This window comes from Cannabis sativa, chromosome 9, assembly GCF_029168945.1.
Source record: "Cannabis sativa cultivar Pink pepper isolate KNU-18-1 chromosome 9, ASM2916894v1, whole genome shotgun sequence".
NCBI lineage: Eukaryota > Viridiplantae > Streptophyta > Magnoliopsida > Rosales > Cannabaceae > Cannabis > Cannabis sativa.
Genome location: NC_083609.1, coordinates 53,621,398 through 53,646,514, shown reverse-complemented (window position 1 = coordinate 53,646,514; position 25,117 = coordinate 53,621,398). Strand labels below are relative to the sequence as shown.

The 25,117-nt window shown below is 34.9% G+C and overlaps 1 protein-coding gene and 2 pseudogenes across 1 annotated transcript; all 3 read left to right on the top strand.

Annotated features, from left to right (window-relative positions):
• Positions 1-7,750: 7,750 nt before the first annotated feature.
• On the top strand, positions 7,751-9,169 carry LOC133031001 (uncharacterized; annotated as a pseudogene).
• Positions 9,059-11,141, top strand: LOC133031479 (uncharacterized; annotated as a pseudogene).
• Positions 11,142-11,185: 44 nt separating this feature from the next.
• On the top strand, positions 11,186-12,613 carry LOC133031478 (uncharacterized). The gene has a single exon (XM_061104986.1). The coding sequence runs from the start codon at positions 11,186-11,188 to the stop codon at positions 12,611-12,613; it is 1,428 nt and encodes a 475-aa protein (XP_060960969.1).
• The last annotated feature ends 12,504 nt before the right edge of the window (positions 12,614-25,117 follow it).

Here is a 25,117-nt window from a genome sequence, read left to right as displayed (position 1 = left end):
ATGAAAGATATTTTTGTGGAAAAGAGGAATAATATTACCTAGTTTCCATTACACCATTTTGGGAAACATAATTTCTTAGCAGCCACCATTATTGAAAATACTAAGGGAATGAAGAAAAAGAAGAAGAATAAGAAGAAAATGAGTGCACAAGAAAGAAGGAAGAAGGAGTCATCTATACAGTTTCTTCTACTCCTTTAATCTTTTGTATTTTGTTTTTATACTTCTTTATTTCATTTGGGTATCTTTTATAACCTTGAGCATGTACTAATTTTCTTGTAGTTAGAACTTTTAATAAATCTTGGATTGTGAATTTTATTAATGTTTTATGAATGTGTTTTTGGTAATAGAAGTTTTGTTCATTCAATGATGCTTAATGTTTGTCTACATACTTTTGCTTGATCACCAATTTTAAGTTGTTAGCTAATCTTGATTTTAGAAAAAGTAAGATTAGTGGAAATACTTGAAAGATGCAAGATTATCACCTTAAAAAAGTTTGATGTGTAAATTGTTAAGGAATATTTTATTTATTTTGTATGACCCATGAGAAATTGATACTTAATTTGTATTATTTAAGTCTAAATTTGCATAGAAATATATTAATTTAGTCTTGAGAGCTCATAATATATAAGAAATTATATGTTTTGGTTGATAAAATTTAATTACTAATACATTCTTCCATGACATTTACATTAAATTTGTATTCTAAGAGAATTTAATTGTTCTAGCTCATCACTTTTCCCGTTTACTTTCTTGTTATATTTACTTTATATTTAGTGCTGGTTTAATTCAAATCAACTCTTTATTGTTTTACCTAAATTGTTAGTATTAATTTTTGTATAATTGATTGTTAATCAATTCATGTGGAGAGTGGAGAGATACTCATACTTATCACTTTATCTAATTTTAACACAACAACAATTCAATTCTAGTAAAAGTTAATAGCCAAATTTTTGACTTTCCCCTCAACTTTTTCATTTTTCTCATTCTCATTTCACTTAAATAATAAGTAACTTTAGTCTAAAGTAATTTATTTTTTTGAATAAAATCATCAGCTTTATTTAACTGCAATCATTCATGATTACAAGAAGCAAATCGGTAGAAACCTCATTGCTCATAAGAGTACGATCGCCGACAAAATAGGATGCTCGAGCCAAAGAGTGAACAACTCTATTTGCAGACCGTCTTACAAAAATAACGAAAACATCACGCAATTGTTCTAAAAACATTTTACAATTAAAAATAATACTCTCAAAAATATAACAACAAAGGAAGATCACTTCTAATTGCTTAAACACGGATAGACAATCAGTTTCAACCACCGTTCCTTGCCAATCTCTTTGTTTTATCCAACTTAAGGCCTCCCTTACCCCCATTGCCTTCGCCAATTCAGGAGCAATGTTCCCTGCCCGACATCTAGTGATAGCCTCGACCAATTGACCATTAGCATCCCTATCCACACACACAAAACTATAAGTGGCATTGGTGTCAAAAATTGCAGCATCAATATTTACTTTCAACTTGTTTGCAGTAGGTTTTTTCCAGGTCTCTCCTCTGTCTTCCTCTGTTAGAAACGCTGCTGTAGGAACCAGCAGCTTGTCTTGAGCATTACACCAACTAGAGAGAGTAGACTTGGCCAGAAAAACTACACCAGCAACCGTCGACTGTTTGTCCGTCCAAACCAGTTCATTTCTGGTTTTCCATATCGCCCAATAAAGCACTGCAATATCATCTCTCCTTTCTTTCTCCACTTGCTTGAACATGACTTCCAGCCATCGTAACGGCTGGGACATTCTTCTTCAAACCAGCAAGCTCCCAACAGCTACTATCAAACGGACAATCCACCAGATAATGATAAGGAGTTTCAACATTGTTAACACACCTTGGACAGCCACTATCAACTTGTACATGCCTAGATGGAAGACGCGTTTTAGTATGAAGACAATCAGAAGCCGCTCGCCATACAAGATCTTTAACTTTAGGAGGAACATACAACTTCCAAATACCATTCCAAATCGCAGTATTACTTGGTATTTGGAATGGTAATAATCCACTATAAATTACACCAAAAACAGATGAAAGCACAGTAATATAGGGAATCGAACAAAGATTACACAATATGACTAAATTTTTTTGACAAATTGAGAAAAATGCCTATTCAATATCAAGTTTTAATCTGATACAAAATAAAGAAACACTGTCAAACAACACAGCCAATAATATATACGAGTTGTTCTCGTTAACATTGAAGCTTAAATATAAAAGAAGATCATATATATAAATGATTGAGCACCATTAATTTCCCATTTAAATTTTCTTGAAATTCTAATGTGTGGTGATGACAGAATTCTAGACGCATGGATTAGATTATGAAATAGGGGAAAATCCAATTTTAGTAATTGCTTACGTACTTTTGATGCAAGTATGAGATTAATAGGTACAAATGTGGTTTATATAACTACTAATTTGTTTTGTTTGTCTATGTAGTTTGAATTTAGTCCTCATATTCTTTTTCCTGCTATTTCCATTTTGGGATATACTTTTGATGTGTAAGCAAATCATTTCTTATGTGTATATATTATTGGTACATTTCAAAAATTCCTGAATCATTTGAATGGGTTCAGAATTATTTGGGATCTTTTGTGTACCCTTTGTTGGAAGAAACTCGAGCGCAGTTATACTCAAGTATGGACACGCTGCATCATAGATTACCTTATGCCAAGGCAGTTGCTTTTGAGAAAAAGTTTATCAAGTTCAAGTTGATTACTGGAGGAACAGATTCAATGATAAAACTTTGCCTGGAGACATGATGCATGATTTTAGTGAATGCTAAACCAGAAACAGGAAGATTATGGGCCTTTATATCAGTCACTGAGGATGAGAAGGGGAATGATAGTAACTCTAATTGTACTACTAATTTCAAAGCCAAGTCTTCAAAGAAATTTGAACTAGATATGCAGATGAAGACATCATTGTTTGTTGTTTTCCTGGGGAATTTGACCACCAACAAAAGGGTTTGGATTGGAAGGCATTGCATATGTCATGCAATCTTGACATATGCAATATGAATGAGTCTCAGACAGACTAGTGCAGTTCTTGCTTGTCTTGTCTTCACATGATACACTGCAAGAGCAGAGATGGTTTTGAGCTTATATGGGGTCCACCTGGGACAGGAAAGACGAAAATCAATGCTACACTTCTTAAAGATCAACTACACAACTCTTATTTGTGCACCAACAAATGTTGCAATAACTGAAGTGGCTTCTCGAGTCTTGACTGACACCAACAAAATCACTTCAAAAGTACAACCTCATACATACTCACTCGTAGTAACTCCTAATGTCCCCCACTTGTTCTAACAGAACAGAACAAGTACATATCATCTTATAAAAATAGAAATAATTACATATACACTTGTGTGTACAAATGGATGTGATCTTCGATCCACCAAATGAAAAATCCTTCTCGATTGAATTGAAGTGGGTTTCTTTGATATAATCCTAGATTTTAATCAAGTAAAACGATAGAGAAGTACCACGCCATACCTAGAAATCAACCGAAACCCTTGTCTTGTCTTGTCGAAATCTTCCAAAACTCTCACATCTGCCTCATTATCCCCACCACCAGTCGCCATATCTGTTTCTGGAAACTAAAAGAAACTCAAGGAATCGTTGGAAGGAGTCGATGAGTTCGTTGAGAATAATGTGGGAATAAAATAAAAAAGATAAAAAAAAAAAAACGTGAAAGGGGTAAAAATGACCTTACAATCCAACGCCTCATATTAATCCTACTCCTAATAGAATGTAGATTTTAATTACATTAAATAGTGCTCTCACTCCTTATTATCGTTTTTCATCTCACCCTCTCTCTCTCTCTCTTTCCTAAGCTAATTGAATACATTTGATAACCCTAATTTCAAAACTTCTAAAGCTCAAATTTTTCTTAAACTTTGTAAATTAACCAAAATTAATCATTTCTTTGAGTGATTAATTATGATTTCTCCTGAAGTAATTGGTGATCCTCGTTACGATATATCACCCTATAGATATAGTTATACTACTCAACCTAACACAATAGAAGAAGAGCCACATGCTCCTTTCTTTACCATTAACTTAAATGCCAAGTTCATTCTTGTTCCACACCTATCTATTATAGAAGATGAAGATGAAGAATCTTTATTCGACGACGACGCTGGAAATCCAACTGCTTTTTTAGAAAATATTGGATGGATTTCGTACGAGACATTGATGAAGAGCGACGTTACTGAAACCATAGTTTACGTTCAAGACATGCTTGCTGCGATCTATCTTCCTTCTCTCTCTTATATTGCCGATCGCATTATTGATTGCTGTAAAAAAATGATAAACAACAACGATTATGATCATAATTTGAATGAAGAAGTCGGTGTTAATATTTCCGTTGAAGTTTTGGTTTATGAACTACCTCAACTTGATGACGACGACGACTACGACGACGACGACGACGACGACGACTTTGATATGAATGATGTTCCAATTTGCTTTGTGGCGGCAAGTGAAGAGTCAATCGAGAAATTAGAAAAAGTTTGGGTTAAAGATAATCCAATTTTTTGTTCGATTTGTTTGGAGGATGTTTCGGTTGGTTTGGAAGCTGCTAAGTTACCATGCACTCACGCGTATCATGAAGAATGTGTTGTTGAGTGGCTACAAGTTAGTAAATTTTGTCCAAATTGTAGAGTCGAGATAGTTTAATAATCATGTACTTAACAAATATTTACTCATATATAAGCTATGTTTGGACCATTTTAATTATTATATTATGAAGTTGTGTATTATATAAACATCTTGAAGGAGTTCATTAATAAAGTTTTATGATCCGTTTTGTTTAGTGAGTATATTATTATTTTTTATTTTAGTGGTTGCTTCAAAAACTAACGATATTCATGATTCTATAGTATTATGTTTAATGTAGTTGTTTTTTCTTGTAACATCATTTTGATCATTACTAAATGGATGAAAAATATAGGCTTTGTTCGCTAACAAAATGAAAACAAAATTTAAGCAACTAATTCAATTCTTACTATTTCAGGTTTTTTTTTAATTAAAAATTTGAAAACAAAATGAAGAAGTGGATATTTGGTATCCTATTTTTTATTTTATTTTTTAATATTGTAGTTTATTATTTACCTCTTATAAATAAAATACATAAAATACTAAAAGATATACAAATAGTAGTTACTCCATTGTTATTTTTGTCTCATTTATTTGTTGAACTATGCAATTAAATAAGTAAATTTTTAATTAGTTCTATTTTCAATATTGAATTTTATTTTGTTAAGCGCTAAGAACACTGCTCATTATCTTGCTTGTAATGCTTGGATGAGTTTTTAAAAGCTCTTAAGATTGCTCACTACAGAAAACAATATTTGTTATATTTTTTCTTATTTAATATTTATGTATAGTAACAAAATTTTTTGTCACAATTTTGAGGCAGTGAGCGTTCGGGGCCCGAGGCGCATGCTTGGCTCACGTACCCTCAAGGTCAGTCCTACTTTCTGTCAAACTCTACAATATTTACAGGCATACTAAATAGCATTTATGTTGTTGATCTTATGTGTGGTACCACAAATTATTTTCGAAATTAATGTTACAAGCTTCTCTTTGATGATACATAAAACAAGAATTGTGTCATGTCATATTGATATTGTAAGGAAATAAAAAAGACAGAGTTACAGGTGAAGTAATTGCGGCATAACCTCCTTAAGTGGCCAGGTTCTTGCAAGTAACCCCCAATTTTAAAATTTTGGTGGTAAAATCTCATAAATCCAAGTTCTGTTAGCACTTAGCCATTTCCATCTATTTTGTTAACTGCCATGGTGGAATGTATGCGTGTACACAGTGTACACGTGGCACAATTTTATTGGTCCACATAAATAAATATTTAAAAAATAAAATAAAAAATCATTATTTTAAAAATAAAAAATTAAAAAAAGAAATCTTTTAGTTTTATTTTCTAATTAGAATTATAATTTTTTTATTAAATTTTGATATGTACTAAATTATATTTTTTAAATTTTTTATTTTGTTAAAAATTCACTTTAAACTATTAAAATTGTTCGATTTAAGGATTTTTGTCTAATTTCGTTCAATTTTGTTAATATACTGATTGTCCACATACTAAATTGTGTCTCTAAATTTTGATATTAATTAAATTATGTCTCTTAAATTTTAATATGTACTAAATTGTACTTTCAAAATTTCTATTCACGTGTGATTTTTTTTTAGTAAAATTGAACAAAAATTTTTAAATGTAACATTCTTAATAGTTTAAGAAAAAATTTTAATAATATGATTTAGTGTATGTTAAAGTTTATAAAAATTTAAATTTGAGGATAAAATAGACTTAATTTATGTAATGTTATATTTTTTTTATTGTTAGAGTGGAAAATCGAATGTGATCACTGTAATAAATATGAACAATTTATTCTTAAATGGACATTTGAAAAAAATTCTGTGTACTGTAGATGAATGTTTGTACTCGTACTCGTAAGCTTTCATATTTCGTTTTCTCCATGGAAATCATACTAATCTCTGTGTTTTTATTTATATATATATAAATATATAATAGACCCATATTTTTGCTACGAAGCTTCGGAGGCAAGAAACCTATTTTCCTTCAAAAAATGAAAATGGGTTAAGGTGGTAAAGGTTTGTTATAGAATAGAAAAGGACCTGTTAGGAGATGATGACGATGATGATGGAAAGTGGGGAAACTTCAGATACGAGAAAGGAAGACTTAGACTCTGCTAATGATGGCTTCACTCAGATTGTGCTTTCTTGGACTCTTGAAGACATTTCTAGTGAAAATCTTTATAACTAGAGCGTATTTATGTATGTTTTTGTTATATAATAAAGAGATTTTGGAGTAGTATAATGTGTGCGTGCATATATATAAATATATATACAGGTTAAGGGAAATTGTATTACCTGTCCTGAGGAGAATTGTTGCAGATCTGATGAGAAGTTAGTGAAGAGTCTATCTTCCAATATGAATGAGTCTCAGACTAGTGCAGTTGTTGCCTGTCTTCACATGATGCTACTCTTCTTGTTTCCCTCTTAAAGATGAACTACAGAACTCTTGTTTGTGCACCAACAAATGTTGCAATAACTGAAGTGGCTTCTCAAGTCCTGAAGATAGTTACAGAGTCTAAATCCATGTTCTGCTCATTAGGAGATATTCTTCTGTTTGGCAATACGGAGGAACTCAAAGTTGGCTCAGATGTTAAAGATGTATTTTTGGAATATCGAGTTCAAAGGCTTGCGGAGTGTTTAGGTCCGGATGGTTGGAACCATTGCTTTCCTTCCATGATAAGCTTACTTGAACGTTGGGTTTCTCAGTACCGTGTTTTCCTGGAATCTGAATTGATAAGAGAACAACAAGAACAGAGCTGTGGAACTAATATTAAAGAAGAAATCATAGAAAAGTTCAAACCATTTCTTGATTACATGAGACAAAGGTTTGCTTCCACTGTCAAGCAGTTGAGAAAATGCATTTGGATCTTTTGTACGCATTTACCTCAAAGTTTCATTTTGGATCAAAATTTTCTAAACATGACAACCCTTACTGTGTTACTTGATAGTTTTGAAGCACTTCTGTTACAAGCGAAGTATGTATATACTTTCACTTCTCTTTTTCTTTTCTTAATAATTACTCTTTCATCCTGATTTTGCAATATATAATTCCTTATCTACAATGCTTTTTTCTGAACAGATTTCTGAGGAAGCTAGTTTTGGAAGAAGTTTGTTTCAGAGGTTGAGCGCACTGAACCATTTGGTTTTTTACACATCATGGCATGAGACCAAAGCTAAACTTAGTATTGGTGTGGTGTCTCCCTATTCTGCTCAAGTTGTTGCAATTCAAAGAGAAGGTTGGAAAGAAGTATGACTATATTAATGGCTTTCGAGTGAAATTGAAAACAATTGACGGGTTCCAGGGTGGGGACGAAGACATTATACTAATGTCAACCGTAAGATCTGATATAGGCCAGACATTGGATTTCATATCCAAACCTCAGAGAACGAATGTTGCTCTCACTAGAGCTAGGTATGCCACTGATGTTTTTCCCCAAGCATGTTGTTGCCTGGTTTTCATAAGCGTGAGTAAAAAATGTCTGTTCTATTGATCTGTCCAGGCATTGCTTGTGGATACTTGGTAATGAAAGAACCCTTGCTAATAGTCAATCTATTTGGGAAGCTCTAGTCATTGATGCAAAAAAGCGTCTCTGTTTCTATAATGCTGATGAAGATGTGAGTTTGGTGAAGGCTATGTTAGAGATAAAGAAAGAGCTTGATCAATTCGATGATCTTCTTAATGCTGATAGCATGCTTTTCAGAAATTCGAAGTGGAAGGTAATTTTTAGTGCTCAGTTGCTCTTGTCAGACATACATATATGACATTTCTATTCTAATTTTTTTATTTCTGTCCTTGCCATTCCAAATTTCAGGTTCTTTTCAGTGATAACTTTTTGAAGTCCTTTAGAAAGTTAACACCTATTCGGAAAAAAAAGTCAATTTTAAACCATCTTCTTAAGATTTCCGGTGGTTGGCGGCCTAAAAGATTTCTAAAAAGAATCGGGAAGTAGAAGTTCTTTGGAGATAATGAGATTTAAGGTTGATGGCCAAATTGTTATTAGTACAGTGGACATCGCAAAGAATTCGAACTACTTCCAAGTACTAAAGATATGGGATGTCTTGTCTCCGGATGATGTACCAAAACTGATAAAACGCCTTGATAACATTTTTGGTAACTACACAGATGATTTTGTCAACCTGTGCAATGAAAGACTTTTCAATGGGTAGGTAGTTTTGCGTTTGAATAATTCCTAGCTAACATTGCTAATTAAACTTTGCTCTATACTCTCCCATCATATTGTGTTATTGATATGCTTGGAAATACCAAAGGAGTGGCCACCCTCTTTAAATTTTGTTAGGCTTAAGGATCTCTCCAACAACAAATCTGAGAGTGAATCAATTGGTCCTTCCTCTGATGGAGTAAGTTATGTTGAGAATTCGAAGGTCAGTGAAAGTTTGCTGCTGATGAAGTTCTACTCCTTGTCTCATGGTGTAGTAGTTTGACTGATATTGATGATATAGATGATGAAGAAGCACAGTTCAAAAACATCCCAGACTCTTTTTATGACATTCCTCCTAATTGCTACCCTTTGGTCATAACATTCCACAAGTTCTTAATGATGCTGGATGGAACATTGAGTAAATCTTATTTTGAAAGATTCTTTAATGTGGAAGATCTTTCTTATGATCAAGGAAGAATTTCAAGATCAGTGTTGCTTCAGACATTGATAAGGAACAAGGAAGTCAACTACGATAAGTTTAGTGCTTTATATTGGCCTCGTTTTAATTCCAAGTTAACAAAGAAGCTTGATCCTTCTCGAGTCTTCACTGAGATAATTTCTCATATCAAAGGTGGTCTGCAATCCATTGAAGCAATTGATAGTAAGCTAAGTCGTGAGGATTATCTTAAAATGTCAGAGAGACGTTCCTCCAATTTAAGTCAGGAAAGGAGAGAGAGAATATACGATATATTTAAGATCTATGAAAAAATGAAAATGGAAAATGGTGAATTCGATCTTGCTGATTTTGTTAATGACCTTCACTCTCGAATCAAGCATGAAAGATATAAGGCGGATGAAATGAATTTTGTTTATATTGATGAGGTGCAAGATCTTACAATGAGTCAAATCACTTTGTTTAAGCATATATGTGGAAATGTTGAAGAGGGATTTGTTTTTTCTGGTGACACTGCACAGACCATTGCCAGGGGAGTTGATTTTAGGTTTGAAGATATACGACATCTATTCTACAAGAAGTTTGTATTGGAACACAAGAGTGAAAATGGAGAGAGGAAAGAGAAAGGGTTGATCTCTGATATTTTCCAATTGTCTCAAAACTTTCGTACCCATGCTGGCATTCTGAAATTGTCACAAAGCATAATTGAACTTCTTTATCATTTCTTTCCACTTTCTATTGATCCCTTGAAACCAGAAACCAGTTTGGTATATGGGGAATCTCCATTGCTGCTTCAATGTGGGGATGATGAAAATGCAATCATAAAGATTTTTGGCAACAGTGGAGAGACAAGTGGAAATATTGTTGGCTTTGGCGCAGAGCAGGTTATTTTAGTAAGAGATGACAACGCTTGAAAGGAAATTGCTGGTTATGTTGGGAAGAAAGCTCTTCTACTTACTGTATTGGAGTGTAAGGGACTTGAGTTTCAGGTAATCACACAATACACAATTTAACTGTTTTAGATTTCTAGATTAGCTTGTGTTTGTGATAACTTGCATAGTGCAATTACATTCCAATATAATGTTATTTCTTGTGCTTCTGTAGGATGTATTACTGTACAACTTTTTTGGCTCCTCTCCTCTAAAGAATCAGTGGAGGGTCATATATGAATACATGAAAGAGCAAGATTTGTTTGACAACACCGTACCTAACTTCCCAAAGTTTTCCGAGTCCAAACATAATATTCTATGCTCTGAACTCAAACAGTTATATGTTGCTGTCACACGTACAAGGCAAAGGTTGTGGATATGTGAAAGCTCGGAAATTGCTGAACCTATCTTTGACTATTGGAGAAAGAAGTTTCTTGTGCAATCTAAACCGCTTGATGATTCGCTTGCACAGACCATGCAAGTCACAAGCAGTCCTGAGGAGTGGAGATCAAGGGGCATTAAGGTTTTGGCTTATTTTTAATGAAATAATGAATACCTATTTATAGTTTTTTGTTTATTGATTCTATCAGTCTCTGGCCCCTTGGAGAAAGTTGAAAATGCTTATTGATTGTATCTTTAATCCTTTTTTTTTTATCCACAGCTTTTTCATGAACACAACTATGAAATGGCTACAATGTGCTTTGAAAGAGCTGGTGATTCATATTGGGAGGGATTATCTAAAGCTTCTGGACTCAAGGCTACAGCTTATCGTTTGCGCATTTCAAATCCTGATGAAGCTAATTCTATCCTCAAGGAAGCTGCTGAGATATTTGAAGCTATTGGTAAGGCTGAGTCTGCTGCCAGATGTTTATTTGATCTTGGAGAGTATGAAAAAGCAGATATAAATAAAAATATCAAATCAGTATACTAATAGTTTGGTTTTCTTTGGCAATTTTGCATTTATAGTAGTTTCTTATGATTTGGTTTCTTTGGCCAGGTCGTATTTATTTAGAGAAGTGTGGTGAATCTGAGCTTCGAAAGGCTGGGGAATGCTTTTCTCTGGCAGGGTGCCATGAGCTTGCTGCTGATGTTTATGCAAAAGGGAATTACATCTCAGAATGTCTTACTGCTTGTTCCAAAGGAAAATTATTTGAGATGGGTTTGAATTACATTAAATGTTGGAAACAAAATACAACAAATGAGTGCAGTACTGCAGAGAGAAGCGATGAAATCGACAAAATTGAACAAATGTTTTTGGAGAAATGTGCTTTATATTATTTTGAGATCAAAGATAAGAGGTCCATGATGAAATTTGTTAAAGAATTTAATTCTATGGATTCAATTCGGAATTTCTTGAATCCATTGTGCTGCTTGGATGAACTTTTGCTGTTGGAAGAAGAAAAGGAATATTTCATAGAAGCTGCAAATATTGCCAAGCTTAGAGGTGATACATTACGCAGGGTGGATCTATTGGGAAAAGCCGGAAAATTTAAAGACTCAGCTAATCTTTTACTTTTTCATGTGCTTGCTAAGTCCCTCTGGTCACCAGGTAACAATGGCTGGCCCTTAAAGCAGTTCAAAGAAAAGGGCGATCTCTTAAGAAAAGCAAAATCACTTGCCAGGAATGATACTTACAGTTTTTATGAGATTGTTTGCACTGAGGCTGATATCATTGCAAATGAAGAGAGTGAATTGATAACCGTCGTGAATCAGATGATTACTTCTGAGAGGCACAATAGTGTTACCGGCGAGATTCTATCGGCTAGAAAAGTTCTGGACATGCACCTTTCTTTAAGAACCAAGTACTATTGGAAAGAGGAACTGGTTACTGATGTTATGAAGCATTCAGAAGACATGATTTTTAAGAACGTGTCAATAGAATCACTTGTGTACGTTTGGAATATTTGGAAGGACAAGATTGTTGGTGTATTTGAATCTCTTAGATGTCTTGAGACCCCAAAAGTCAATAAGTTCAGAAATTATGGAGAGTTCTGCTTGAACTATTTAGGTGTTTGGAATTGGAGGGATTTCAGTAATTCGAATCCGATATTTGGTCTCCTATACCCTGAGGCTGAGTGGGCGAAGAATATTGATAAAAGATCATATAGTGATCCTGACAGAAAAAGTAGAAGAAGATCAAATAGTGGCAAGTTGGCATCTATTGAATTGCACCAGCTTGTTTCTGCGGCTCAGAGATATTGGTGTTCAGAGATGGTTTCGGTTGGAGTCATGGTTTTGGACAGACTCCAAGGTCTTTATGACTTTCCAATCCAGAATTGTGATGTAATTTTCTACAAAAGCAGGGCTCTTACTCTGATCTATGAGGTTGCAACATTTCTTTTGGATGAAAAAATTCTGAAGTTGAGGCATCATGAGTCTGAGAGTCTGTTAAAGTACAATTAGATTTTCTACTGAGAACATAGTTGGTTACATATTCCCGGAGTTGTGGAAACCATTGAGTAAAAACATGATTGTTCTCAGAGGAACAGGCACTACTGAAAGTATGTTGAATCTTGTGATAGCTGAATCTATCAATCTAAGTAATAAGCTCTCTTTTAGACAAATTGGAAGGATTACCATGATTATTCTTGGATCTGGGAAGGTCAATAAAGAACTCTGTGTGAAGATCATATCAACATTAAACAGTGAGGAAATGTGTAAATGGAAGGGATTCTTTGAAGTTCTTGGTAATGTTAGGGGCCCTATTGAATCAACTGCGGTGCAAGCTTGGGAGATGTCTGTTTTTCTTAGGTCCGAAGAAGCTTTAAATAGTACATTCGAAGCCAATTGGAGGACAGTTAACGACTACATATCTCCAAGTTGTTTCTTGTATCTTATCGAATACTTTCTGCTTTTGTTGTCTTCCTTCCACGGTTATTTCTTATCCACCAAGTCTACGTTTGTTGAATGTCTTATATACCGTGCAAAGTTCCTTAAACTCGCTCAAACATCCCACAAGCTTCGATTCATTTCAGAACCCTTACTTCGAACCTTAACTGCAGTAGTCCAAGAATTCCTTAGCAATAGGACAGATGCACTTCAGTGGATAAGAAAATCTACCACAGCAGTGATGGAGCACTACTCTGTGTTTGTTACTAGACTTGTTGTGCTGACATGCTTGCTCTCCATTAACTTTGGTTCGTGTACTGATTTACTTATCGATGTGTTGAGGAAGAGCTACATAACTGAACAACTACCACCCACATTCTGTGTTATCCTCCAGAGATTAAGGACAAACAACAGTGAAGCTCTCAATGTGAAGTTGATTGCCAAAGCTCTCAAGAAAATCGACAATCCTATGGTGATCGTGACTTTATGGAGAAAGTGTCCGTTCATATCATCGTGTTCAGATGCTGTGTGTAAGTATGAGTTCTGATCCCCCCAATGATGAAATCTTAAGAACATTGTTTCCAGATAAAGATGAGGGTTCAATGAGCTCGGCTGCGGTGGAAGCTAGTTTCGAGGTTGACTTACCGTCGTCTGAGGCTTGTGGAGGTAGCATTGCTACTACTGAAGGAGCATCAAGTAGCAGTCAAAATGTGATGGAAAGTAAAAGTCCAAGAAAAACCAAAAGGGCAAATCTGGAAGAAAGAAGAAATAGGCTTAGTGATAGTTAGTTTGAATTGGTAGTTATTTAAGTCTTAAGAGAGAACTTGAATATATTTTGGTTATATTATGAATACAACTGTTGTGAAACAATTTATGTGCGGTTCTTAGTGTGAGATAGAGTTTGTTATTATCTTAAGAAAGTTACTTATTTGGACACATTTAGCCACTCAACCTAATTACCTGAGCAGATTAAAATTAAATGAATAATTTGAGTAATTGGCCAAAAATAAAAATGTAATTTAACTGGTGGTTTTTTTTTTTTTTTATTTAAGCGTTTATATATTACATTCATGTTTTACCTGGGACACGAACTCAGGACTTCCAACACACACACACTCACCTATGGCCACTTGAGCTAGACTCAAGTGGTTAATTTAACTGGTTAAAATTTATAAAATGGATCCAAAGAAAATATGTAGTGAAATGACATATGAATGAATGTAATAAACTTTGGGAAATTTACATGGTATACTAACTTTTGTCATTTTTTTACAAAAATACTGCCAGGCGGTATTTTTTACTTTTTTACCGTGTTTTTTTTATAAGTTTCATACTGTAATATACTGTGTTAAGTTTTCACTGGTGTTCTACCGGTGTTTTATTGGTGTTCTACTGTTGTTTTGAGTTGTTCTGCTTTGTGTTTTACTGGTGTTTTATAAAAACACAATATTTTTGTAAAGATTTCCTTGTGACAGTATTTTTGTAAAAGTTAACCTAAATTCCAGTATTTTTGTAAGTTTCCCTAAACTTTCGGAAACATTTATACTACTACACCACCTTAAACGAGTATTTTTGTACACCACATTTATTTATTTTTCTTATATTCATTGTTATTTTAATTTTAAAAAATATAAATAGTGTACATTACTAAAAGTAAAATTTAAATATTTGATTAAATATTTATTTATACGCATAGTAAATAATTATTTAAATTTCATTCTTCAAAGTATAAATTATTTAAAAAAGTAAAAAATCATAAATAATCTTAAATAATTATAATTATGAAAAAATTAAAAATCCCTCATCAATATCGAAATAAATAAGAGTATACCGAACTAATAGTATAAAATTACCTTAAACTTTATTTAAAAAATAAAAAGTGCTCTAGCTAATTTTTACTTTTTCTGTTGGGAAAACCTATTGCAATTAACCACAATATTTTCCCTCTTTGTATGTCAAAAGTGGGATACTTATCAAACACCACAACAAGCAATTATTAAATATAAACCAAAGCACCACAAGCAATATAAAATACACAAATCAAGAGTAAAAGTGAGACACCAAGATTTTACGTGGAAACCCAATGCGGGAAAAACCACGGGACCGTAGTCCGCTCAAATCATCCACTATCACCAAAGTTTAATAATGGGGCTACAAAGTTCTTCTCTAGTAAACTAGAGACTCACAACAACATCAAGATTAAACAATCTTGGATCAATACAACTTTACTCATCATCTCAAAAGATGGATACACAAGTAGAAAAAGTTTGGGTCTCACCAAGTGGGTATTGTAGAAGAGCACCTTAGAGAGGACAATCGCCAAATCGGAACCGGTAGATGGGTAGAGCGTCTTGCAAGGATTCACCACCCAAAATTTGAGCTAAAATGGATAAGAATCCACCACTTGATCTTCAATGCAAAATGGCAAAACCCCTTTCTCTCTCTAGCTTTCTTTCTCTTCTTTCCCCCTCTTTTTCTTTCTTCTCTCTTTTTCTTTCTTGCTGCTCACGAAGCACTCATGCTTCCTTTCTTCTTTTTTTTTTTTTTCTTTAATTGATTCAAATAAAATGGGCCTAAGCCCTTATTGGTCCAGCCCACCAATAAAGGGGCGGACCCAACAAATCTCCCCCTCCGCCTCAGTTGGTGGGCTCTACTAAGCCCGCTCTTCGCCTACAAGCTTTGAGCTTCTCTTTAGGCAAAGCCTTTGTCAACATATCGGAACCATTCTCACTGGTATGCACCTTTTCTAAGTGCAATTCTTTCATCTCAAGCACATCACGAATCCAATGATATCTAACATCAATATGCTTGGATCTTGAATGGAATGTTGAATTCTTGGAGAGGTGAATGGCACTCTGACTGTCACAGTAGACAATGTATCTTTCTTGCTGCAAGCCCAACTCTTGTAGGAACTTTTTCATCCATAAAGCTTCTTTACAAGCTTCAGTTACAGCTATGTATTCAGCTTCTGTAGTAGACAAAGCAACACACTTCTGTAACCTCGATTGCCATGAAACAGCTCCCCCTGCAAATGTCATCAAGAATCCTGAAGTGGATTTCCTAGAATCACAATCACCAGCCATGTCTGCATCTGTGTACCCATCAAGCATAGGTTCACCACTACCAAAGCATAAGCACAACCTGGAAGTACCTCGTAGATATCTCAATATCCATTTCACTGCTTCCCAATGATCTTTACCAGGATTAGAAAGGAATCGGCTAACAACTCCAACTGCATGAGCAATATCTGGCCTCGTACAAACCATAGCATACATCACGCTGCCAACTGCAGATGAGTAAGGTATTGAAGCCATTTCTTGTTTATCCTTCTCACTTGTAGGACATTGTTTGGAGCTTAGCTTGAAATGGGCTGCAAGTGGAGAACTAACTGCTTTAGCTTTGCTCATGTTAAATCTTTCAAGAACTTTTTCAACATAAGCTTCTTGAGATAACCAAAGTTTCCCATTCTTCCTGTCACGAGAAATCCTCATTCCAAGTATCTGTTTCGCCGATCCTAAGTCTTTCATAGCAAAAGACTTGCTCAACTCTTCCTTTAGCTTCTCAATCTTTTTGACATCATGGCCAACAATCAACATATCATCAACATACAGCAGGAGAATAATGAAATCATCATCAGAAAACTTCTTTGTAAACACACAATGATCAGAAGTAGTTCTGGTATATCCATGGCTCGACATGAAGGAATCAAACTTCTTGTACCACTGTCTAGGTGCCTGTTTGAGTCCATATAAGCTTTTTCTAAGCTTGCACACAAGATTCTCTTTTCCCTTGACTTTGAAACCCTCTGGCTGCTCCATGTAAATTTCTTCTTCCAAGTCACCATGAAGAAATGCAGTTTTCACATCAAGTTGTTCTACTTCTAAATTCAAGCGAGCAGCTAAACCAAGAACAACTCTAATAGAGGACATTTTCACAACAGGAGAAAATATTTCTTCAAAGTCAATACCTTTCTTCTGACTGAACCCTTTCACAACCAATCGTGCCTTGTACCGTTGTGAGCCATTGTTTTCTGTCTTATGCCTGTAAACCCATTTGTTCTTAAGAGCTTTCTTCCCTTTAGGCAACTTCACCAAGTCATATGTGTGATTCTCATGCAGGGATCCCATCTCATCTTGCATGGCTCCATCCCACTCATTCTTGTGCTTATGTAGAATGGCTTCTTGGTAAGTTTCTGGCTCTCCCCCATCAGTGAGCATTACATACTCATGAGGATTGTATCTTGAAGTTGGTTTACGCTCTCTTGTGGATCTTCTTACTGGAGTCTCAACTGGTGGTGGTGGAGGTGCTTCTTGATCCTGTTCAGTTGGCTCACCATCATCATGAACATCATAATCAATATTCTCACCACGATCTTCTTGTTCATCTGCTTCTTCATTGACATGCTCTTCATGGTTTTCTTGTTCATCTCCCCCATGATCATCATGCACTAGGGGTGAAGGAACTGAGCTAGTACTCATAGGAACATCAGGATGGAACTTTTGCTTCTGAACTTTGTCACTGTCTTCAAACATTTGATCTTCAAGAAACACCACATCCCTGCTTCTGATAATCTTCTTGTTCACTGGATCCCATAATCTGTACCCAAACTCTTCATGACCGTACCCCAAGAAAATACATGGTTTTGCCTTATCATCAAGCTTGGATCTCTCATCTTTAGGAATATGAACAAATGCTCTGCACCCAAAGACTCTCAAATGACCATATGAGACATCTTTCCCTCTCCATACTTTCTCAGGTACATCACCGTTCAGAGGAACTGAAGGAGAAAGGTTAATCAAATCAACTGAGTTCTCATAGCCTCCCCCCAAAAGGACTTAGGTAGCTTGGCATGGGAAAGCATACACCTAATCCTTTCTTCAATTGTTCTGTTCATTCTTTCTGCCACACCATTATGTTGAGGAGTTTTTGGAACTGACTTCTCAAGCTTGATTCCATGGAGTCTACAATAGTATTCAAATGGACCCCTGTACTCACCACCATTATCTGCTCGAACACACTTCAACTTTCTTCCAGTTTCTCTTTCAATCTTGGCATGAAGTTCTTTGAAAGCATCGAGCACCTGGTCTTTAGATTTCAAAGCAAAAACCCAAACTTTTCTAGAATGGTCATCAATAAAAGTAACAAAATAAAGTGCACCTCCAAGAGTTCTAGTTTGCATAGTACAGACATCAGTGTGAATCAGATCAATAACATTAGGTCTTCTAGATGGTGGACGTGTATGAAAAGAAACTCTATGTGTTTTTCCAGCTAAGCAATGATCACAAGTTTTAAGAGGCATACCTTGCAGATTCGGTAAGAATTGCTTTCTAGCAAGAGTTTGAAGTCCTTTCTCGCTGATATGACCGAGCCTCTGGTGCCAAAGATCAATGTTTGCATCTTTTTGAACTGCATTAATCTCTCCTTTGTGTAGCTTAGCTTCCATGACATAAAGAGTATTCACTTTCTTTCCTCTCGCCACTACAAGAGAACCATTGGTGAGCTTCCATTTACTTTCACCAAACCAGTTTATGAACCCCTCATCATCAAGTCTTCCAGTAGATATCAAGTTAAGGCGAATGTCTGGAACATGCCTAACATCTTTGAGAATCAATTTGCTACCAACACTGGTTTCCAAGCAAATATCTCCAATACCCACAATCTTTGATGCACCATTGTTTCCCATTCTGACAGTGCCAAAATCACCAGTAGTGTAAGAAGTGAAGAAATCACTACGAGCAGTAACATGGAATGAAGCGCCAGAATCAATCACCCAATTACAATCTTGGGTAGCAAGACTAACACACCCATCATCACATACAATGACAACATCACCTTCAGTGGAAACTGTATTAGTCACTTTCTCATTTTTCTTTCCTTGATTCTGCTCTCTTTTCAATATTCTGCAATCCCTTATTAAGTGACCTGGCTTGTTACAATGATAACACTTGATATCTTTTCGAGACTTGGATCTTCTTCTAGAACCATGCTGATTTTTAGTCTGACTTCGTCCCCGCCTGTCATGCTTTTCAGTAACAAGAACCCCAGAGGAAGAAGAAGATTCACCTTGTGCTTTCCTTCTGGCCTCTTCATTAAGCAAACTATCTTTGACCAAATCCATAGTCAAAGTCCCTTCTGGCGTGGAATTAGAAACCGTTATCACCAACGTTTCCCAACTGTCAGGTAAAGAACTGAGGAGTAATGATGCTTGCATCTCATCATCCATATTCATCTTCATGGCAACTAACTGGTTTGCAAGACTCTGAAATTGACTTGTATGCTCAACCATACTACCACCATCCTTGTACTTCAAATTTACAAGTCTTCTAAGTAGAGAAATCTTATTGCCAGCCGTTCTCTTCGCAAAGAGATTTTCTAGCTTTTTCCAAACAACATCAGCTCTGGTTTCATTAGAGATGTGCTCATGAAGATTTATATCCATCCATCGTCTAATATAGGCAATGGCTTTTCTATGTTGAACTTCCCATTCCTCATCATCTAACTTAGACGGCTTCTCACTACCTTTAATAGGTTTGTACAAATCTTTACAATAGAGCAAATCTTCCATCAATTGCTTCCAAGCAGAATAATTTGATAAGTTCAATTTCATCATTCCATCCGACTCATCCATTTTTCAACACACAAGAATTCAACACCAATCAACCTTTGCTCTGATACCACTTGTTGGGAAAACCTATTGCAATTAACCACAATATTTTCCCTCTTTGTATGTCAAAAGTGGGATACTTATCAAACACCACAACAAGCAATTATTAAATATAAACCAAAGCACCACAAGCAATATAAAATACACAAATCAAGAGTAAAAGTGAGACACCAAGATTTTACGTGGAAACCCAATGCGGGAAAAACCACGGGACCGTAGTCCGCTCAAATCATCCACTATCACCAAAGTTTAATAATGGGGCTACAAAGTTCTTCTCTAGTAAACTAGAGACTCACAACAACATCAAGATTAAACAATCTTGGATCAATACAACTTTACTCATCATCTCAAAAGATGGATACACAAGTAGAAAAAGTTTGGGTCTCACCAAGTGGGTATTGTAGAAGAGCACCTTAGAGAGGACAATCGCCAAATCGGAACCGGTAGATGGGTAGAGCGTCTTGCAAGGATTCACCACCCAAAATTTGAGCTAAAATGGATAAGAATCCACCACTTGATCTTCAATGCAAAATGGCAAAACCCCTTTCTCTCTCTAGCTTTCTTTCTCTTCTTTCCCCCTCTTTTTCTTTCTTCTCTCTTTTTCTTTCTTGCTGCTCACGAAGCACTCATGCTTCTTTTCTTCTTTTTTTTTTTTCTTTAATTGATTCAAATAAAATGGGCCTAAGCCCTTATTGGTCCAGCCCACCAATAAAGGGGCGGACCCAACATTTTCTAATTTAAAAATATTTAGTTACATGCATAGTGTGGGTTGGAGATTAGGATAACTATAACCACTGGTTATAATATTTATCTTGATCGAAATCTACTGTCTTGGAATTCAAAGAAACAAAAAAGTATAGGACGTTCTTCCACCAAAGATGAATTTTGACCAATTGCATTTACTACTAAGGTCCTTTGGTTGCATTCTCTACCAATTTATGACCCGCCCACTGATGGAGCCACATGAAAAGATAGGGACTGTAGCCCTCCCAACAAGAAAATTTAGCATAGTATTATTAAATATAAAGTATGGTCTTTTAATATACCATCTAATTAAAAATAAAATATTTATACTTTTAATAATTTTTTCTAGAGACATTGAGACTTAAAGAGAGAGAGATCGTCAGAGAAGACGACCGTGGAGGCTTGTGACTGGATTTTTGAGTCTGGTTCGACAGCAGTGGTTCTGGGTTGAGATTCAATGTCGGAGAGTGAGAGAGTTAAAGAGATAGGTTTTTTTTTTTCTTAAATGTAAGGATATTTTTGGAATAAAAATATATTAAAAGTATAAATACTCTATGGGAAATTTTATTTACACCCCAAAAAGTTCTAAAGACGCCCCATTTTGATAATTTTTATTTTATATAAAATTTATATTTTTAATTGTACTAATTTTTTTTAACTTTTTTCTTTCAATTCATATTCTTAAAAAATATACCTATCAAACAAAAATAAAGTGTATTTTAAATATTATGATAAAAAAATTAAAATAAAAAATTATGTGAAATTTTTTAAGAAAAAAAAAAAATATACACATGAGTTAGAAAAAATTATGAAAATAAAATCAAAATAAGTATTAAAATTAACATAAAATAATGTGAAGAAAAAATTTTAAAAAAATATTAAGAGTAATTTTTAAAAATTATTTATAAGTTTAAGGGGTACAAATATAACTCCCCATACTCTATTTCTAATCGCGTAGTATATTAAAAGATCAAGTTTTACATTTAAGCATGTTAAACGAAATTTCTCAAATATATAGTTATTGGTAATTAGTCCCTCCCCCAAAATATATTTGTTCACAATTCGCCCCCTCAACTTAATTTCTCAGTGCTCACTTAAATAAAAATAAAATTTACTAAACATGTTTTTATTTTTTATTTTTAAAACTTGAAAACTAAAAGGTTTTGAAAGGCATTTTTTGAAAAAAGAAAAACAAAAACAAAAACAACACAAAAGTATTATCAGTTTACCACCCAATACTTAGAGCATCTCTAATGGTAATATTTTGGAGAATGCTTGATGAGGTGGAAAGCTTATGTGACAAAATATAAGAATGTTGTACCATGGGAGATAAAAAAATGTTATTCTTGAAATTTGTATTGATGTCACACTATGGCATTAATGCTATGTTTTTTTTTTTACAATAAAAAATTAAATGTGCAATATATATATAATAGTTTAATAAAAAAAATTATATATATAATAATGTATTAAATTATAATTATAGCATTTTTAAAAGATATTGTACCATTAAAATGTTTTTAGAAGTAAATGTGCTAAAAATGATGTGGAAGAAAGATAAAATAAAATATTATATTTTTAAATAATGTGAAGATATATAGCATTCTTAAAAAAATGTTACCATTGAAGATGCTCTTAGAGAAATAAATTTTGGAAATTTAAGTATTACAATATATTTTTTTAAAAAAAAATGATAATGTAGATTATAAAAGGATTCTTTTTGAATACCTAATCATAAATGGGCATTAAACTATAAGATAATTAGAAAGGTAAAATATCACATTCCAAAAAAAATAGAAAAGTAAAAGATAATTACATTAAATGATGTCATTAAAGTAAGAAATTTGTATTAAACTATTTTTTATTTTTCGTAAATATAAATTTATATGAAAATTATCCAATTAGAAAAGTAAAAATAACCAGAGTTATTCTATGTAAAAAGTAAAGGTGTTCAACAAAATTCACAAACCCCCCAATTCGAATAAACCGTCCAAACCAAACTGAATAAATTGACAAAAAATACAATCTGAATTAATACAATGAAAATCCAAACCGCTCAATAAATATATTGGGTGGTTTACAAATTAAAAAACAACATTTTAGTTAAATTTTGTAAATTTTCCTTAAAAGATTATTACTTAAGGAATCAATTTTTTTTTTTTTTTTGCTCCCTTTTTGTTTTCATTTGTATGCCTCTAATGTTCTTGTTTGACAACATCCCTCTTCAGCCTTGATATATTTATGCAAACACACATAGTTAGACTTAGGGGTGTTGAGGGAGGGTTGAAGCCCACCCTGAGATTTGAAAATATATTAATATACAATTTTTGTTTTCATATATACATAGTAGTCAAATAGAATAATTGGTTAAGATGCTTTAAATTTAAATGGGAGATCATGTTTGGAATCCCATTGCCTCTTTTTTTTTTTTTATGTGTATCTACTTTTTATTTATTAAAAAAAATAAATGAAGTACAAGGTTCAAATTAGGTTCAAACTTATGACCACTATAATAGGAAGATGTTTCTAAACCATCATTCCACTTCTTTTTTTTTTGAAGAAAAGCGTACTTATATTAGATTAGAAACTGTTAGACCTCGCGGTCATTACAAAATATAATATCAGGCATAGAGGAAATTGGCACAGAGCCAAACCTCTGATGGGAAAATGCCCAGTTAGCCACATTATGGGCCATAAAATTACACTATCTACGAACAAATTGAAAAGTACAACCAATAAAAGAGGTGGAGGTATTTTTACAAAAAGAGACATAGTTATCAAGCTCCCAACAGGACTCCTTCCCATTGAGAACGTTGATCACCACCCTCGAGTCACTCTCCATAATAAGGAACTCAATACCACGAGCTTTAGCCTCCTCTATAGCCAAACAGCAAGCCGCCGCTTCCCCACAGAGAGCATTAGAAAAATCCAGTCTTTTTGTAGAAACCCAGATCACCTTGCCGACGTGATCCCTTGTAACCACTGCAGCGCACATGCTATCTATCCCCACTCTAACGTCGCAGTTGAGCTTCAACCAATCATGTGGGGGTGGACACCAAGATTCCGTCAAGCACCGGGTTGGACAAGGGAGCAAGTAAGCATGATGATCTGCAAAAAAAAAACGAACAGAGTCTATACATTTAAAGATATCCACCGGACTATTATTATGTACCTTTTCATTCCGGGTCCGCCAGATTGTGTCAATGATGAGCGAAGCATATAAAAAGGTCTCCTGCTCATTAATTCCTTTGTTTTTGAGATCCCATAAGAACTTAACCCAATCTCACATTCTTATACCAGCGTCACAGATAGGGAAGATACCCCAAGGAGATGACCGCCATAGGTGAAAGGCAACATTACAAGAGAGAAATAAATGCTCCATAGTTTCACTTTCTGTTCCGCACAGGGGGCAACTCTCATCCTCAATAGGAAACCTTCTACCTAACACCGATCGAACTGGGAGAGCCTTGGACAGAATACACCACCAAAGGACCTTGAGTCTCTCTGGAATTTTACTATTCCAAAGCTTGTTCCACATAGAGGGAGCAACCTCTCTAGGGCTCGAACTATCCACAGTCTGGGCCAAATAGGCTGATTTGCAGGAGAATCGACCATTACTTTCCAAGGTCCAGAACCAGCTATCCTTGCCTCGTCCAGCAGGAATACCCTCACTCAGGATAGCAGAGATCGTTTCTTGATTAAACAAACTGTGGAGCTTTTGGATATTCCATCCACCATTCTGTAACAGGAGCTCGGCTACCTTGGTCTCTCTACTCACTACCCGCCCACTAGAATGGGGAGTGAATCCCTTTAGATGCGCAATCCAAGGGTCCAACCAAATGTTGGTATCCTGGCCATCGGCCACACGCTTACAAGCCCCTTTACGAATGACGTCTCTTGATTTAGTTACATTCTTCCAAAACCACGAGTCCGAGGCTTTCAGACCACAATCTAGAAAGGACTTTCCTTTAAGGTATTTGGCCTCAAGGATACGGCAGCATAAAGACTGGTTCCCTGTCAGAAGATTCCACCCCCACTTAGCGAGGAAAGCTTGGTTCATTTCTTTGGATTTTCGGAAGCCCAAACCCCCTAGGGATTTGGGGAGGCAGAGTTTCTCCCAGGCTTTTAGGTGAATTCCTTTGTTACCCTTCTCAGAACCCCACCAGAAATCGCGCACCAATCCATCAATCTTCCTGGCAAGTCTATTAGAAAGTTTGGTAGTTTGCATAACATACAGAGGAAGAGCTAAACCCACAGACTTGATAAGAGTTGCACGCCCCGCTTTAGATAGAGTTTTTGCTTTCCAACCATGCAATTTAGTCGTCAGGTTATCCACAATAAAGTTAAAATCTGCATCCTTTTGTTTTGATTTGAAAAGAGGAAGCCCTAAATAATTAACATTACCCTCTGGCGATCCTAAACCCAACATCTCCATTATCCTCTGCTTCATATTATTGGGAGTATTCTTACTAAACAAAATTGAGGTCTTCATTTTATTCACTTTTTGTCCCGACCAAGAACAGAATTTCTCCAAACAATCCCAGTAACCCTTGGCCTCCTCCGCGTTAGCTTTCCTGACTAGAATGAGATCATCGGCAAAGAAAATATGAGAAAGAAGAGGGGCCCCCCCTACTCAGCCTGATCCCCTTAATGATCCCCAAATTTTGGGC